Genomic DNA, 18,853 nt, shown 5'->3' on the forward strand with positions numbered 1-18,853 from the left:
AAAAATCCTAAAATCAACTACTCACTAAAAAGGAAAGGAGGGAGGAGGTCACAAATCATTCCAGTCTTCCTGTTAAAGCAAAATCAGAAAATTGGCCAAATAGGTTAGTAACTTTCAAAAAAGCTCATTTAAAAATTGAGTTGCAATTTCAAATTAAAGAACCTGAAGAATTTTCAAAGAATCTAGTATAATTTAGAAAACACAGATCTTTACTAGATCATGTTTCATCATTATTTTGCACTAAATGATAGGCTTACTAATTATTCCATTACTGCATAGACTTTAGAACTGGATTTTTCAGAAATATTCACTGACAATCCAGTTGCTCTAAGAATTTATCAGTTATCTACAGGATATACTTGGCTGGCAGCAATAGCCAGGCCATATAGCATGTGGAAATATTTCAACTTCAAACATAAGAAACAGAGGGAGATACAACACGACTGCAATTTACTAAGGCAGCAGGTAAGTCAGTCATTCTTCACCTACATTTGTAGCTGCCAATAAAATTGTGTACATAAATTTAAGGAAAAAGTCCATACTAGTTGAACTAAAGAACCTGCCTCTGAGCTAAAAAGGGGAAATAAGAAACTGCACTTGCAATTCTAGTTTATGCATTCATTAGATTTGTGTAAGGCAAATAATGTAGAAAGAACAAAATTTCTAGAACCATTTATCCTGTGATGTTGTAAAATCAAAGTACTATTTTATTAAATGAGTTATTTTACACAATATGAACATCAATATAATTACAATTATAAAAAAATTTTTATAACAAGGATGGACTGATTTTCAGAATTCCAAATCAGAGTCAACTGTACATTTACACAGAATTGTCTTTGCATGAAACCCAAATGGGAACAGCATAGAAATGAGTTTCTGTAGCCCCTTTATTTTTGCTGATCAACAGTTTGTTAGAAAAGCAGCTGCAGGTTTGTTACCTAAGGTCTGAGACAGTAGAAGAATCAAAGGTGTCATGAATTCACCTGCAAAACACAACCAAAATTTTAAGTGAATGCCAAGCATTACACAAATGCAAATTATATGCATTTCAATTATGCTAAGGAAAAAAATGGACAACATGCCTTAAGTAGGCAAGTCTGACAGATCTGTTGAGTGGATTTTTATAAACAAGAGCTTAGATAAATTAAAAAAAAAAACCTCAACACACCACTAACAAATCATTTAAGAAAACACAAAGTATAGACTGAACATTCTCAAGCAATTATCAAATTTTTATATACATCTTACCCTATGTTTTAATGCCCTTAGAAACTCTTCTATAAGTTACAGGAAACTGTGAATATATGCAAAAATGCACTCAAACATTGATCTACATCATTTCTAAAGCAAGGTTCTCAATGCCTTTGTGAGTTAGCCAATATATCCTCATCTTTCCGTTTTTTTATTACACCAGTAATACCTTAGGTACTTTTCCAAGATCTTGAAAGGACATGGTATGAGAAAAATAGAATTTCAATATTATGAAGTTAAATATTCAAGTTGAAAAGGGTTATTTTGTTACTGTTATATATACAACTGTAATATTAACAAATAAAAAAATAAAATAATTACCCATAAACAATTTTATGCCTGAACATCAGCCAATTCTGGAGGAAGTGGAGTCTTAGGATGCTTGCTTTCAAAGTGCTGCTTGAAGGTCTTAGGGTCTGGCATTTGTGTCTAATTTAAAAAAGGATGCAAAAATCAGAACAAAACTTTATTCATAAAATAATGTATTAACTTTTTAATTCCCGAGTTTATGATAGCTAATTATCACAAAACACTTGAATTCCTACAACTTAGTGGCTAGTATATGAAAAAAAATTCTTATAGGAAAGCAGTTAAAAGTATATTCCCACACTTCATATAAGGTGTGGATTTTATTGGAAGAAGTATTCTGCTTACCTAATTAATAGCAAGTACATTTACTCAGTACTTACATTGTTAAGTATGCCACCAGAATTTTTATAGAACTTTAGCTCTACAAGCCTCATTTTACCTAAGAGAGCTTACCCTGGAGTTTAATTTGCCCAAGGCCCATGTTTTAACTTAGTAGTAGTAGTAGCAGCACATAAGCCTCCAATATTGATCTATACTGAGGCAAGCCCCTTCAATTGTTTATTTAGCACATTTAATTAAACAAGTCTGTGGAGCCTTAAAACATTACTCTAGTGCCTACAGGTAAAAGCATTTCTTCATCAGTATTTTAGAGGAAACTACATATATATATATATATATATATATATATATATATATATATATACATACCACTTATTTCACATGAGAAAGACAATTTTACTGAGACAAAAAAATAGCCAGTATATCACCAGTATATCAGAGTTTAATATGAACGGTTTAATGCAGCAAATCTCATCTCTTAGATAAATGAGAATTTACATAGTTAGAAACCTATAATGACTTCAACAGACTGATAAAACTTTAACTTAGAAATGGCATTTTTGGGGGGGGGAGTCGGGTGGTAGCTCAGCGGGTTAAACGCAGGTGGCACAAAGCACAAGGACTGGCGTAAGAATCCTGGTTCAAGTCCCCGGCTCCCCACCTGCAGGGGAGTCACTTCATACGCAGTGAAGCAGGTCTGCAGGTGTCTGTCTTTCTCTCCCCCTCTCTATCTTCCCCTCCTCTCTCCATTCCTCTCTGTCCTATCCAATAACAATGACATCAATAACAATAATAACTATAACAATAAAACAAAGGCAACAAAAAGGGAATAAATAAATAAATAAATATAAAAAAAAAAGAAGAAATGGCATTTTTTTGAGGGGGAAGGGGCCAGGTGGTAGTACACCCAGTTGAGCACAGGTAGTATCAGGTGCAAGGACCTGGGATTGAGCAGCCCCCCCACACACTTCTCACCTGCAGAGGAGATGCTTTAGGAGCTGGGAAGGGGGAAAGAGGGAGAAAAAAGGAGAGGGGGACAAGACACCAAAGCTTCCTTCAATGCAGTGAGGGCCAGGCCACTTGGGCTGCAGATAGAGCAAAGTAACACACTATTCAAATGAATTGTTCTGTCAAGCCTAAAAGAAATCCTATTACGATTCCTCCATGACACCTATGGACATCTAATTTTTGATAAGGAGATCCAAACAATTAAATGGTGAAAGGACGGTCTCTTCAATAAATGATGCTGGGAAAACTCGGTTGAAACATGCAGAAGAATGAAACTGAACCACATTATCTCACCAGAAATAAAAACAAACTCCAAATGGATCAAGGGCATGAATGCTAGACCAGAAACTGTCTGGGAGGTGGCACAGTGGTAAAGCTTTCAAGCAATGAGGCCCCAGTTCGATCCCCGGCAGCACATGTGCCAGAGTGATGTCTGGTTCTCTCTCCTATTTTTTTCATAAATAAAATCTTTAGAAAGGAAAAAAAGAAATCTTTCCCATCTAAATCTCAAGGGCATATTCGATGACAGACCCAATTGCAAGGAAGACTAAAAAATAAATAAATAAACCAATGGGACTACATCAAATTAAAAAGCTTCTGCACAGCAAAATAAATCATTACCCAAACAGACTCCTCACATTCTGAGTTTGGAGTATTACAGCAAAGTAAAAAACTCTAAAGGGTGGGGGGAGGGCAGATTTTCAGCTCTACTGTAGGGGGGTAAGGGTAGGGATACAGACCTTTGGTGGTTGGATTGGTGTTAATAGATACTCCTATCAATTTCTAGTTTTATAAATCATTATTTAATCAACATGAGAGGAAAAAATAGATTGAATGTGTGGAACTTCAAAATGCATAGACTTCAGTTATCAGTATATATTCCTTTAATCCAAGCACTTACGGTTTCAAACTACTAAACTGATTGAATTCTAACACTGGGCTTAAATCATTAATGCATTTCTAATAATTTTTTTTCAAAATATTAAATCACCTATAAACTACAGAGACCACAAACATCCGGTCTTGTCAGTATATAAGATATAGTTATTTGTAAATAGCATTAAATGATATAAATCATGATAAAGCCTTGTATACCACAGTAATTCTTAACCAGTGGATTTTCAATGTAAACCAAGTTCCCAAATAACTTGGTATAATAACAACTAACTATGGCCTTCCTAAGCGCTAAAACAAGAAACCTTTCTCATTCTCTGAAAAATGTTTTTCTTCCAGACCTAGAACCTCTGGGGCTTTGCCTATTTTCCTTCATGCTTCTCTTGATCCATCCCATTTGATACTGTTTATGTGGATCTCAACCAAACCAATCCAACCAGTTCCTTCTGGGCATATTTCACTTCAGACAGTGTCCAGAAATGCTAGGCCTGGGATGTCAACCCTCTAGCTCCAATATGCTGCCACCAAGTTGCAGGTGCTACCATGATGCCAACCGTACTTCCCTGCACAGATCACCTCATCAATGTGTCCTGGAACCCCATCTCCTCAGAGCCCTGCCCCCACTAGGAAAACAGACAGGCTGGGGGTATGAATCGACCCGTCAGTGACCATGTCCAGTGGAGAAGCAATCACAGAAGCCAGACCTTCTACATTTTGCACTCCATAAAGATCTTTGGTACACTCCCAGAGGGATAAAGAATAGGGAAGCTTCCAATGAATGAGATGAGATACAGAACTCTGGTGGTAGGAATTGTACCCCATCCCACAATCTAATCATTACTAAGTCACTAAATAAAAAAAAATAAATAAAAGGACTACTACATACAAATATAGGCAGATAGTTGTAGAAATAACACTTAACCCATATCTGCAACCTTAGGAAAAGAAAACTGCTGTGGCTTACAGTAAGGGATTGGAGATTCAGAATTCTGGTGGTGGGAATGGTATAATTTTTTAAATCACTAATTTAAAAAAAAAAATTCCTTCTCATCAGTGGCTGAGTGGTGGTGCACACGTTACAATGCATAAGGATCCGGGCTTCGTGAGTGGTAAAGTAATGCTACAGGTATCTCTCTCTCTCTCCTTCTCCTTCTTGATTTCTGACTATTTTAATAAAGATAATTAAAAAAGAGAAAGAGATCCTGTCTAACTTACAATACCAAGCCTTCTCAGGTATAGAACTTTGAAAAAAAATTACATAAATACATGACCAATCTCACTCTTATTTCTTTCGTTCACTTTCTTCAAGGCTAAAGTTTAAGCAAATAGACAAGGGACTGGTTTGGGATTTAGGCTTAACATTTCTGTGAGGCAATCAGTAGCAGTCCCAAGAGGGCAGACCCTAACGCTGTGCTGCATGGGTTCACATCCCAACAGTGTTTGCTGAATAAGCCTGTGTAAGTTATTTAATCCCCATGATTTAGTTGACCCTAAGGTTACTTGTAGGGTTGTCATGTGGATTAAGGGCTCATAATAAAACACCTGGAAAAGTACTTGGCATATGGTAACTACTCAAATGGAAGTCATACTATTATTTAGGATTATTTTCCAGATCAAAACAATTTTTAGTAAAGCCCTCCACGTGATTATACCGTACATACGTGTTTTGTGAACATTCTAATTATGAATATGAGGGAGAAATATAGGAGGTAGTTGTATTACCAGAGGTATATTCATCGGTATCTGACAGCAACAAACTGAGACTGGAGATCTGACTTCTTTACAAAGTTCAAAGTGCATTGTCTCACCTGAAAAGAACATCTTTAAGGGATAAGAGAAAGTTCATAGAGTAAAGTGCACACTTTACCATGTGCAAGGCTATGTGTTTATGTGTCTGGCACCACATATGAACATTATTCAAAGTACCAAGGGAGGCTTCATGAATGACAGAATGATGCTGTGATTTCTTTCTCTGAATTAAAAAAAAAAAAGAAAGTGTCCATCCAGAGCAATGAAATTGCACAAAGTCCCAGGTGGGGGGAAAAAAATCTCTTAATTTCCATGCCAAGAGGCATGGAACATATATATATATATATATATATATATATATATATATATATATGTATATGTTGGATGGACAAAGAAAGATTTCTAAAATAATCAACTATCAAAACTACTATTTTTAGGCAAAGTACTGATTTGTTTTCCTCCTGGCTGAAAATTTTTGAGTGACTGAAACCAATTTATAGTGAAAAGACTTGTCCATGGAAGAGCTATGCCTTTTGATTCCTCTTACCCTACAGACAGTGCAGGTATATATTAAGGCAGCTTTGGCAGCAGCCTTTTGATCATGTCCTTGTTTCTTCTTTTGTCCAGCTTGCTTTTTGGCATTTTTCTGCTGAGATTGAATCTTCTGCTGTCCACGAGCCATATCTGAAAACAGAAATTGAAGTATTTACTTTAATACTGAGTGATCTATGTATTAAAACTCGGAGTTGAATTCAATTTTATAGAAACACTTGTCAATAAAAACTTGTAGTTTTGCAATCCAGAAGGAGTAGTAGTAGATAAAGCATTAGGTTCTCAAGCTTGAGTTGTTGCATTCTATCCCCAGCAATGCATATGAGAGTGCTGTTCTGGTTCCCTGTCATTAATACCTTTTTTTTAAAGCACAGATTTTTCAAATCCTCAAATACAATAGTTACTGAAAGATAAGCTGGTACTATCATTGTAGAAAACTGTTTGGATGTTGTCTACTCTGGCTATGTCAACAAAAACACGAATGTTTGTATACCAAGCCACTGCAAAAAACATGTTCAGACCTCCTGTTTCCAAAAGTGGAAATAATTCAAACACTTATGCTATATTTATATAATGGAACACTATGCATAAAGAAGGAACTATAATATTGTAAGTAACATCAAGGTTGTATCTCAGTACTAAGTCAGCTACAAACAATATACATTATATAAAGTTTAAGAGAGACAAAGGTAATCTAGGTGATAATAACTGCTAAGAAGAATGTGAAAATTTATGGGGCACTGACACTGAATAATATTCTATATCTTGAAGGGGTAATGGTTATACAGGTATGTTCACTTGTGATCTGCAGGTTTTTACTCAAAAAGTTTAGCCCCCTTCCTCAACTGTTATATCACTTTACAAAGGCACTTTAGCCTTTAAGTTGTGACTGGAAATTCTTACATCTTTGAGAGAAAAAGAGCTGTCATTAATACTTCTCAGGAAATGAGAGAAGCAATGAAAACTGTTTCTCTTTATTTCCATTTCATCAAACTGCTGTTATTCTAAATCTTTCTTTAAAAACTGTCTTTGTAAGCCTGCTAGACAAATAGATTTAATTAGTTCCCAGCTTGAGACTAAACCTCATAAAAAGAGTAAGATAACTTTACAAAAAGCTAAAGCTTATTTCTCTCTTTCCCTATCTCTTACACTTTTTTTTTTACTAGAACAATGCTTTGATCTGGCTTATGATGGTGCAGGGGATTGAAGCTGTGACTTCAGAACTTCAGATCTAAGTTCTCTGCCCAAAGACGCTTTTTAAAAAATAATTTAGTTACTGAGATCTGAACCTAAATGTATTAAAAAAAAAAAAAAAAAAACCTCAAGTTACTGAATAGCAACTCTTGATTTTTCACTTAAAAGTTTTATATTAATCTATTAACCTGTTCATTAAGGTTCTATGGTCTCAGCTGCTTTTTAAAGACATTAAATCCTAAGTAAAATTTTGATCGACAGTCTTGACTAGTACTGCAATTACATCTTAACTTCTGATTCATTGCAGGACAAGCAAGATCTACATCAATTTGAACAGTAAATGATGTTTTTACTTACTGAAAGCCTTATTATTTAATGGATATGGATGAGGCCAAAGCAATACATAGAAACACTTTGGTTTCTCCCCAAAACAAATAGGCAAACTGAAAAAAAATGTACTGGTGGGCAAATCCCAATTAGCATTAGACACTAAACTGAAATCAAGAGGCTAAAAAAAAAGTGGTTCAATATCTAACCAGAGGAGATATAAATAATTATAAAATGTCTAGCATACTGGCCTGATAGAAGACTCCCCTTCTCAAATAAGAGAAATATTGCCAGGTGTAGTAATCCTTGGAAGACAAAACTTTGATTTTTAAGTCAAATTCTTTCATTTTACTTTATTTTTGAGAGAAATGCAGAGAGGAAGAGACACACAGAGAGAAACCTTTACGTCAAATTCTTATTAATCCCAGCCAAACAGAATTATTTTTAAAGTATGTTTAGGTATTAATACTATGACGTTTACAAATTATTCTCATGACAACAGATATGGATACGTGTGTATCACTTTTACTTGGACACTTATGTATCATAGCCTTATATTAGGTTTTCTTTGGGTCACTACCAGGGTTTACCTTGCCAGGCCAACTTTTTCAGATAGAGACAGGGTCAAAAGACACTACATGTAGCACCAAAGCTTCCTCCAATGCAGTGAGTAATACCTCAGGCTTCAGGCCGGGTGATGGCGCACCTGGTTGAATGCACGTTCCAATGTACAAAGACCCGGGTTCCAGCCCCCCTGGTCCCCACCTGCAGGGGGAAAGCTTCACAAGTGGTAAAGCAGGGCTGCAGGTGTCTCTGTCTCTCTCACTATAAACGTTAACTTAAAAAAAAAATTTTTTTAATACCCCAGTCTTCTCAAGCACATGAACTTTCCCTTCAAGATGTGAATGCTATGTACTAATACTATATACTAATGCTATATACTATTATATACTAATGCTATATACTAATTTTGCAAATAACCTCTTGTTCAACATGGAGAAGGAAAAAAAAAGGCAATTCAGCAATTTCAGAAGTGGCACTAGAAGCTATTATCTAATCTGACCACATTTTCAAGTAAGGATCTGTATGTACAAGACAAATATCACAGCATTATTTCTAATCTTCGTATTTAAGACTTATCCTAAAACACATTACACAACAGTTGACTTAACCTATTTTCCAGTTAATCTAACGCCGATAAAAAAAATAATAAGTCATCAAAATTTTACTAGAGACTAGCTGCTTGTTCTTATTTTTTAAAAACAGAAATCTTACTAGGCAAAAAAGAAACCTGCATCAGTCTAAATGTATGGGAGTGGGCCCCTAACTTCTAAAACACACACTGCACTGATTTCCCTTCTGAAAGCAGAAATGCAAAGGAGCAGGCCACCTGCTTCTGGACAGCTCAACTTCAGGCTTGCTCTCTAGTGAAAGAATTTTCTACACAATGTCAAGTCTTGACTTCTTGACCCAATGCGCCAGGCTGACTGCAGGGCTGAAAGTCATTCACAAATCCGAGCGCTGGCTTCAAAGTCAAGTCTTCTTCCGTGTGCTTTTCTGAGGGGGAGTTTGCAAAGAGGGAAAGGAGTAAATAGGACGGATACCGAGATCCAGAACGAGGGGCCATCGGCAGGGCAGGGCAGCGAGCAAACACTGCAGCCCTCCCCCCCCCCCCGACCCGCAGACAGACTGTCTACACCCGCTAGGAACGAGGGAAAGATAATGTTGGGCCCAGGAAGTAGGGACCATTCTCCGGCCCTCAGCTTTTTAAACCTCGTCCTTTCGGGGAGGGGGAATTGGATGAAAGGACCAGGTATGAGGCCCGTCCATTTCACCCCCAAACTTCCCTGATGCCAGCTGCAGCCCGAAACACCTTCCTCCGCAGCCCGCCGCTCGCGCTCTGGGCCGGGGGCCTCGTCCTTCCGGCCACCGAGGGGCAGACACGCCGCCACCGGCCCCGGCCGAGGCACCGGCTGCCCGAAGCGGCCTCCGGGCGCCAGAAACCTGCAAGCGGCGCTCGCCCGGGGTAAGGCTGCCTGCGCCGCCAGCCCTCGGCCCGGCCACCTGCAGGGCCCGGAAGGCGCGGACTTTTCCCTCCCTCCGTCACAGCCGCCCGCATCCGGGCCGACACAGGAGCCCCCCGCCCCGGCGACCCCCACGATCCCCGCCGCCCCGGCTCCCCGGCGTCCTGCGGCGTCAGCGCCGCCCCCGCTGCCGCTCACCCGGGCCGGGACAGTCTGGAGTCGGAGAGACCGCGCAGCGCGAGAGGACCGGGGAGGTGGCGGGAAGGGAGAGGAAGGGGGAGCGCGCCCAGCACCGCTTCGGCCTCTTTCACCCGCCTGGGCAGGGAAAGAGGAGCCGGGAACACACAACAGCTCACGCCTGGCACCCGCCGCCGCCGCCGCCGCCGCCGCCGCCGCCGCCGCCGCCGCCGCCGCCGCCACCGCCACCGCCGCTGCCGCGCGTGCCCGCTGCCGCCTCGGCCTTGGACCAAGCCACTCCGCTTCGTGCCCGCGCACGCCGCGCCGCTCTCCCAGTCACCCCAGCGCCCACCAGCCCCTCACTGCCCCCGCCCACTCATCTTCCGGCTCTAGCTTCCTCCCGCTCCCTTACGACGGCGCTCTTCCGGTCGCGCGGGCCAATGGCAGCGCGGTTCTATTACATAAGCGCCAGAGGGTGGGGCTTGGCGGTACCCGCGGCTTTCGTGAGAGCGCCGCGCAGGGGTCCAGGGGACGTCGCCTTCTGTCCCCGGTGCCCCTCCCCTCCCGCGTGCTGGCTGGGCGGCTTCAGCGGCACGGGCAGCCGCGTGACTTACTGGGGGGCGGAGGGGACGGTTCGCGGCGTGTTTCAAATCGTCCCTTCCCACGGGCGGCTGTCTGGCCTCAGCTCCCGCGTCAGACCTTGTGTGTCGGCGGTGCGGTATGTTGCAGCGGCCGGAGTGGCAGGGCGGCGGTGGGCGGAGACCACCGAGTCGGGATGCCGCCGCCCGCGCGCGCTGTGGCCGCCTCCCGTGTGAGGCCACTGGGCCGAGAGTCCCCGCGCCGGCCGGGACGCGCCAGCAGCCTTTGTTCCCTCACCCGCCGCCGCTCGCCGCGCCCCGACGAAAGCCTCGGCCCCTGAGCTTTGCCCAGCTGGTGGCGGCCAGTGGATTCAGGATGCAGGCCTGGCCGCTCCCTCCAGACCGGGCCGCTCCTGTCTAGGGAGTGGCCGGATTCCCCACTGACAACAACTAAACCGAACAAAAAGCTAGTCACGGGCAATGACAACTACCAAGATCTCACACCGAAGTAGTTGGCTTTATTTTGCCCCCATGTCGGTTTCGAACGAGGGCTTTAGCGACGGCACCGCAAGTGGGGCTTTGCTTTCAGTCCAGCCTGCTCGTGCGGCTCGCGGTGGAGGCAGCTCCACCACCCCAGGGTGGGCTGCTGGCTGGATTAGGGTGGCTTGCAGGGAGCCTCCGGTTTTGTCATTTGTTTGTTTTCTTAATTTGTTTATGAGAAAGATAGGAGGAGAGAGAAAGAACCAGACATCACTCTGGCACATGTGCTGCCGGGAATCGAACTCTAGACCTCATGCTTGAGAGTCCAAAGCTTTACCACTGCGCCACCTCCCGGACCACGAGCCTCTGGTTTTACAGGCTTTCCTCTTCACTTTAGCTCCTCGCGCCTTCATTTTTCTTTTTCTTTCTTTCTTTCTTTATGCTTAAAGTTTTATGAATATCACTTCAGTACTTAACAGTAAGCTCATTTCCATCACTGAATGCATAGTACCTTACAATGTGTTTAAACTCTAGGCGTTGAATAAGTAAATGAATATTGAACAGATTAACCGGCTATGCCTAGAAGTTGGATTGATACATGGTTTCTCACCGAGACCTAGATGAGATAGCCACTATTGTCACTGTTACTTAACATTTTAAGGATTTAGTAAAAGCGGTGGACTGTGCCCACCCCCGCAAAAAAAGTTCATCTACCCATTTGATATTAGGTGATTCTAATAGGGGCTGTCCTGTAAATAGTAAGGTGTTTAATAACATCCTTCTCCTCCACCATTTAAGGTTATTGAGCACCATTTATTGAGGTTAGCTAGCATCATTTGTGACAACTGCAAATATCTCCAGACATTACCAACTATGCTTTGGAAGTCAAAATCTCCCCTGGTTGAAAATCAATACCTTAAGGATATGCTGCAGTGGTGACTTTATATGTGAGTGAGAGTATTTAAAATACAAAGGGAAAATTGTGGGGGAAAAAAAAAGAATAGCTAAGAATCAACATCAGGTGGCAGTTCTTCTAGCGTTTGCCCTTCTTCCGTAGCCAGTCAACAGCGTCAGGTTGAGCCTGATGTAAAGTTTCGAGACCTTTGAATCTGGAGAGGTGGCAGTCGTTGACTATGTGGGTCATAGTCTGTCTGTAGCCGCAGGGGCAGTTCGGGTCGTCTCTGGCCCCCCAGCGATGGAACATAGTGGCGCACCGGCCATGGCCTGTTCGATAGCGATTGAGGAGGGCCCAATCATAACGTGCTAGGTCAAAGCCGGGTTGACGCTTGCAGGGGTCTGTGATGAGGTGTTTGTTCTTTACCTCAGCTGACTGCCGACTCTGTTTCCAAGAGTCTGGAACAGAGAAGTTCAGTGTAGGCGTAGGGGACCAGATTGGGTGACGAGACGTCAAGCGTTGGACAGGGTGGGCGAAGATATCCGCGTATATTGGCAGGTCCGGTCGAGCGTAGACGTGGGAAATGAACTTAGATGATGCCGCATCCCGACGAATATCTGGCCGGGCGATGTTGCTAAGAACTGGCAGCCATGGAACCGGGGTGGAACGGATGGTTCCAGAAATTATCCTCATGGAGGAATATAATTTGGAATCGACCAAGTGGACATGGGGGCTACGGAACCATACTGGGGCACAGTATTCTGCAGTGGAATAGCATAATGCCAGAGATGATGATCGTAGTGTGGAAGCGCTCGCGCCCCATGAGGAGCTGGCCAGTCTTGCAATGATGTTATTCCTCGCGCCCACCTTTGCTGCAGTTTTTATGAGATGTTCGTGAAATGACAGAGTGCGATCGAGAGTAACGCCAAGATAGACTGGCTGGGCTTCATGCCGGATTCTCGTACCGCCAAGCTGTACATTAAGCTCACTCGAGGCCGAGGCATGGTGTAGATGGAAAACAGATGATACCGTTTTTGCAGTGCTAGGGATTAGTCGCCATTTTTTACAGTAATCAGATATCAGAGACATGTCTTTTGTGAGTGTTTCCTCGAGGATGTCGAACTTGGATGCCTGAGTTGCACAGCAGATGTCATCGGCGTAGATGAACTTCCTTGAAGAAGTTTCTGGGAGGTCATTGATGTAAATATTAAATAGCGTAGGAGCCAGAACAGAGCCCTGGGGGAGGCCACTTGAGACAAGTCTCCATCTGCTAGACTTGTCACCCAGATGCACCCGGATGGTGGCAGTGATGGAAGGTCATGGATTTGCATTTCAACCAGCTGTTGTCCTACGTGTGAACTGACAGCATTCAAGATGTGAACTCCTTAGAGGATTTTTATACATTTTATATATAATTCTGCTTGTTTGTAAAGATTTACTTATTTTATAAAATGAGAGACCAGAGCACTGCTCCAGCATATGTAGTGCTAGGGATCAAGCCTAAGGCCTCACACTTGACCAGTCCAACACTATCTGTTTAGCCACCTTCTGCACCACTAGATTTGACTCATCTGGTTTTAGAAAGTACTCTTGCTTAATACATAGTAAGAATGCATCTATTTTCTACTCAAAGCACAATTTAGTATTTGACTCCTGTTTAGCTAACATGGACCACAATATTTGACATAGTAGGCGTCCAGTAAGTATTTGTTGAGTGACTATATGTTCCCTCCATAGCCAGGTTACCACTTAAGAGCAAAATAAAAACAACTTCGGACACATAAAATGGCAAACCATTTAAACTACTTTTTTTTTTTTTGCCTCCAGGCTTATTGCTGGGACTCAGATGAATCCACTGCTCCTGGAGGCTATTTTTTACCCCTTTGTTGCCCTGGTTGTTTATCATTGTTGCGGTTATTAAAATTGTTACCTTAAGATGCCTCCCTCACTAATTCTATGCACTTGACTAAAGCAAGGGAGTAAACAGAGAAATCAGAGACTGCAGAATCCAGGAAACAGAAGATTCATGCCAAGAAGGAATGAAGGACATTTCAATTTCAAGAAGAGAATAAAGATATCAAGAAGGCAACCTGCAAATGTGTGAAAACCAGCCAGTATCATTTTATGTGGGAGAAATTACAAGTTAATAACATTCATAGACTACCTCATAAATATGAACTCAGTGAGAAATGTCTTAAGTTGGGTTGAATTCATAAGAACACTGGGATGGTAGGCAAAGAGTAAAACAATTATCAACTCTTGTGAAGGGTAAAAGTTGTGCAGGAAAGACAAATTAATCATGACATGGCTCAGCAGTGAAAAGCATTTACATGGTGCCAACATAAATACAGAGTTAATCATAATTATAGCTACAATTGCAGCTTTGTTGAAAGAGAATCACCTGTGTTGTAGGAACAAGTGGGGGTAAAAGCTAAAAAAAAAAAAAAAAACTAAATTCTTAACCTAGGACAGTGGAAATTCCATAAATAGTGCTTTTATCTGAAGAAAAATCTTTCAAGAGATAGTAATATGAGAATATGAGTTAAGTATACATATATGTCAATAGTAAGTACCTCAATAATCAACTTAAATAATTGTAAGTAGCTGTGACTGAAAAAGAATTTGGTGGATGGGAAACTATTGTTTTACATAGTGAGTTTTGTAGTGCTAGTCAAAATTTTTTAAACAAATCTGTGGCATTAGTGCCACAAAACAAAAACCAAATTAATGAGATTATTTCTGTTTCTAACAAAATTCTGACCATGTATGTCTTAACAGCAGTCTGCTTCTGAAAGATGCATAAATCCATTGCTCCTGGCAGGCACAGGTGTTACAATAAATCTAGGTATTACTAGCATTCAAGGCCTCTCCCTGCAACAGAAGTCCTTACTTTTCATTCCAGGTGAAGATAGGCTTCTAATTCCATCATTAATTTTTTTTACCATTCTTTTTTTTTTTTTAATAAGACCAATCAATCAATAGGAAAAAGAAAAGCAACACATGAGATAGATGCGCAAAGAACATAAGCAGACAGTTCACAGAAGAGGAAAAACTACTATCCAATGAGCATATGAAAGCATACTGTTTTCTTTCCCTTATACATTTTTTTGTTCTTAAATTTTATTTTATTAGTGATTTAATAAAGGTTTGCAAGATTGTACGATTACAGGGATATAGTTCTACATAGTACCTACCTCTAATGTTCTTTTTTTTTTTTCTAATTTCTTTATTGGGGAATTAATGTTTTACATTCGACAGTAAATACAATAGTTTGTACATGCATAACATTTCCCAGTTTTCCTTATAACAATACAACCCCCACTAGGTCCTCTCTTATCCTTTTTAGACCTCCCCCCTCACTCCCCACTCTAGTCTTTTACTTTGGTGCAATACACCAATTCCAGTTTTGTTTTGTTTTGTTTTTTCCTCTGAAAACCATGCTTATTAGACTTTGAGTCTGCTAAACATCTAGAGAAAATCTGAATATTCAGATTCAATGTTCCTATCTATACTGTGTTTTTATTATTACTCATAAGCAGAGGGAACCATAAAAAAAGGCGGGAAAACTAAAAATGGGGTAATTTAATCTTCATCTTTCTCAGTTAGGATTTCAAACAGATGTCTGTTAGGTGAGGACCTTGTGATTTCAGTTCTAAACCTGCCTTATTGTATCAGTAGTCCTGATTTTGTGTGAAGTCTGTGGATGATCCCATACAGAGAATCCTGTCCTATGAGTGACTCCTGTACTTGCTAACTTTTTGTGATCTACAGAGACCTCTTTTCTAATGTTTTCATTTCAATATCCCGTCTAGAAAAGAGAAGACAAGACAAGAAAGAATTTAGTTACACTCTGCATCCTTTTTTTTTTTTTTTTTGCCTCCAGGGTTATTGTTGGGGCTCGGTGCCTGCACGAATCCACTGCTCCTGGAGGCTATTTTTTCCCTTTTGTTGCCCTTGTTTGTTTGTTTGTTTTTTAAGTGTAACCACTGTGTAGCTGCGTGTGAGTGTGGTTCTTGGTATTTTTAATTACATGCTTAATTATATTGTTTGATTTTAATGGGAGATAAGCTGTTAAGGCTCAGAAGGATTTTTTTAATTAGTTTATTTTATATTTATTTTCCTCTTCTTGTATTTTATTGTTGTTACTGATGTCGTCGTTGTTAGATAGGACAGAGAGAAATGGAGAGAGGCTGGGAAGACAGAGAGGGGGAGAGATAGACACCTGCAGACCTGCTTCACCGCTTGTGAAGCGACTCCCCTGAATGTGGGGAGCCAGGGGCTCCAACCAGGATCCTTCCTCCAGTCCTTGCGCTTCCGGACACGTGCGCTTAACCCTCTGCGCTACCGCCTGACTCTCAAAAGAATTAAAAAAAAATTTTTTTCCCTTTTGTTGCCCTTGTTTATCGTTGTTGTTGTTATTGTTGTTGTTGGATAGGACAGAGAGAACTGGAGAGAGGAGGGGAAGACAGAGGGGGAGACAGAGAGACACCTGCAGACCTGCTTTCACCGCCTGTGAAGCGACTCCCCTGCAGGTGGGGAGCAGGGGGCTCCAACCAGTCTCCTGATGCCCGTCTCTGCGCTTTGCGCCATGTGTGCTTAACTCGCTGCACAACCGCCCGGCTCCCCCAGAATTTTTTTTTTTTAATATTTATTGTTGTTTTCGACGGGCTGGCTTCACGGGCGGGTAACAGACGACCAGGGACTCATGGTTGAGCTGTACGCAGTATCTCTTTATTCGTGCAGGACGCAGCGCAATCTATACCAAGCTAGACTAAACTAAAGCTAAAAACTAACCTAAACTCAAAATGCTGTCTTTATATGTACTTGCCAAGTAGGGTGGAAACAGGATGTGACATAGAGAGGGTGGAGAGAAAAGTGACTGGTGAAAATCAGAGTGTGACAAGGAGGGGGCGGAGCAAAAACATATCATGAACCAGTGGGGATTGAACCAATGCCCTGCAGTGGTTATATAAATAGAATACAGTGGTTATGTAAACAGAATACAGTGGTTATGTAAATAGAATACAGTGTTAAGCAGGAGGTATTAAACCAATGAAACAGAAGGGGTTTTTAGACGTATACCAACAATTTATTTAATTAATTTATTTCCTTTTGTTGCCCTTGTTGTTTTATTGTTGTGGTTATTATTGTTGTCGTTGTTGTTGGATAGGACAGAGAGAAATGGAGAGAGGAGGGGAAGACAGAGAGAGGGAGAGAAAGACAGACACCTGCAGACCTGCTTCACCGCTTTTGAAGCTACTCCCCTGCAGGTGGGGAGCCAGGGCTTGAACCGGGATCCTTACCACCAGTCGTGCTTTGCGCCACCTGCGCTTAACAGCCTGACTAAAAGAATTTTTAATGACTGATTACCAAGACGTAAAAATGAAAGAACTAAGAGAGAGAGAGAGAAGGAATTGGTATTATAGACTCCTAAGAACTCATCTAGTCTTAAAATTTTGAAATTTAGTTATCTTTTAAAAGTTAAAAGAATTTTATTTATGTCCTCTTTCACCTCCTCCTCCTCCCCCTCCTTCCTCCTCCTCCTCCTCCTTCTCTCTCTCTCATCAGAGCACTGCTTAGCTCTGGCTTAGGATGGCCTCTGGATTGAGCCTGGGACTTTAGAGCTTCAGACATTATGCTGTCTCCCCTGCCCTAACACTTGTAATGTTTATAAGTTATATAAGCATCAAGATTCCTTCCATCTATCTATTGAGATAAATCTCTTGAAACTGACGTGTTAAATAGCTAAGTAAGTGAATGTTAACTTCAATGTTTTCACAGGACCTGGAGAGAATTTGGAAAATACAGTGGCAGCTTCTCAGTATGCAGTTTCACTTGGAACTGACGTGTTGGAATTGCACGGCCATATCATAAAAGATGAACAAGTTGTAGTGTCACATGATGAGAATCTGAAGAGATCTACTGGAGTCAATATAAATATCACTGATCTCAAGTACCACGAACTTCCACCTTACCTTGATAAACTGGACGTCACGTTTCAAAGAGCATACCATTGTGAAGGAACAGATAACCGAATACCATTGCTGAAGGAAGTTTTTGAGGCCTTTCCTAACACTCCCATTAACAAAGTCAACAACAATGTGCTGATTAAGAAGGTTTCAGAGTTGGTAAAGCAGTACAGACTAGAGCACATAACGATATGGGATAATTCCAGTTATAAGATTGCAGAAAAGTGCTACAAAGAGAATTCAGATATTCCTATACTATTCAGTCTGCAACGTGTTCTACTCATTCTTGGCCTGTTCTTCACTGGCCTTTTGCCCTTTGTGCCCATTCGAGAACAGTTTTTTGAAATTCCAATGCCTGCTATCATATTGAAGTTAAAAGAACCACATATCATGTCCAGAAGTCAAAAGTTTCTTGTCTGGCTTTCTGATACCTTACTAATGAAAAAAGCTTTATTTGACCTCCTTACTGCCAGGGGCATCCAAGTGTATATTTGGGTACTAAATGAAGAACAAGAATACAAAAGAGCTTTTGATTTGGGAGCCACTGGTGTGATGACAGATAATTCAATAAAACTTAATAATTTATTTATTTATTTTTTATTTAAGAAAGGATAAATTAACAAAACCATAGGGTAGGAGGGGTACAATTCCACACAATTCCCACCACCCAATCTCCATATCCCACCCCCTCCCCTGATAGCTTTCCCATTCTCTATCCCTCTGGGAGCATGGACCCAGGGTCATTGTGGATTGCAGAAGGTAAAAGGTCTGGCTTCTGTAATTGCTTCCCTGCTGAACATGGGCGTTGACTGGTCGGTCCATACTCCCAGTCTGCCTCTCTCTTTCCCTAGTAGGGTGGGTCTCTGGGGAAGCTGAGCTCCGGGACACATTGGTGGGGTCTTCAGTCTAGGGAAGCCTGGCCGGCATCCTGATGACATCTGGAACCTGGTGACTGAAAAGAGAGTTAACATACGAAGCCAAACAAATTGTTGAGCAATCATGGACCCAAAGCTTGGAATAGTGGAGAGGAAGTGTTAGGGGGGTACTCACTGCAAACTCTAGTGTACTGCTGCTTTAAAATAGTGTACTATTTTGCAGTAGTTT

At 41.4% G+C, this 18,853-nt stretch overlaps 3 protein-coding genes and 1 long non-coding RNA gene across 5 annotated transcripts; 3 read left to right on the forward strand and 1 right to left on the reverse strand.

Annotated features, from left to right (window-relative positions):
- Positions 1-681: 681 nt before the first annotated feature.
- ZNF706 (zinc finger protein 706) lies at positions 682-10,577 on the reverse strand. 2 transcript variants are annotated; one of them, XM_060196030.1, is made up of 4 exons: positions 10,442-10,577; positions 6,101-6,237; positions 1,576-1,683; positions 682-986 (listed from the first exon to the last, which is right to left on the reverse strand). In XM_060196030.1, exons 2-3 carry the CDS (start codon positions 6,233-6,235, stop codon positions 1,588-1,590), a joined length of 231 nt encoding a protein of 76 aa, XP_060052013.1. In that variant the 5' UTR covers positions 6,236-6,237; positions 10,442-10,577; the 3' UTR covers positions 682-986; positions 1,576-1,587. The 2 variants fall into 2 exon arrangements, with proteins under 2 accessions (XP_060052013.1, XP_007532564.1); XM_007532502.3 differs by lacking the exon at positions 10,442-10,577 and adding an exon at positions 9,849-9,989.
- Positions 6,882-10,642, forward strand: LOC132539843 (basic proline-rich protein-like). The gene is made up of 4 exons (XM_060195775.1): positions 6,882-6,893; positions 7,142-7,199; positions 9,447-10,044; positions 10,084-10,642. Exons 1-4 carry the CDS (start codon positions 6,882-6,884, stop codon positions 10,640-10,642), a joined length of 1,227 nt encoding a protein of 408 aa, XP_060051758.1.
- A 201-nt stretch (positions 10,643-10,843) lies between these two features.
- LOC132539878 (uncharacterized) lies at positions 10,844-15,634 on the forward strand. Its single transcript, XR_009551151.1, has 3 exons — positions 10,844-11,832; positions 13,608-14,009; positions 15,593-15,634. It is a non-coding gene; the product is annotated as an uncharacterized LOC132539878 (long non-coding RNA).
- Positions 15,635-16,368: 734 nt separating this feature from the next.
- Positions 16,369-18,407, forward strand: LOC103122236 (lysophospholipase D GDPD1-like). Its single transcript, XM_060195776.1, has 2 exons — positions 16,369-16,372; positions 17,535-18,407. The coding sequence occupies exons 1-2, from the start codon at positions 16,369-16,371 to the stop codon at positions 18,362-18,364; spliced, it is 834 nt and encodes a 277-aa protein (XP_060051759.1). The 3' UTR covers positions 18,365-18,407.
- The last annotated feature ends 446 nt before the right edge of the window (positions 18,408-18,853 follow it).

The sequence above is a fragment of the Erinaceus europaeus genome, chromosome 8 (genome assembly GCF_950295315.1).
Source record: "Erinaceus europaeus chromosome 8, mEriEur2.1, whole genome shotgun sequence".
NCBI classification, from domain to species: Eukaryota; Metazoa; Chordata; class Mammalia; order Eulipotyphla; family Erinaceidae; genus Erinaceus; species Erinaceus europaeus.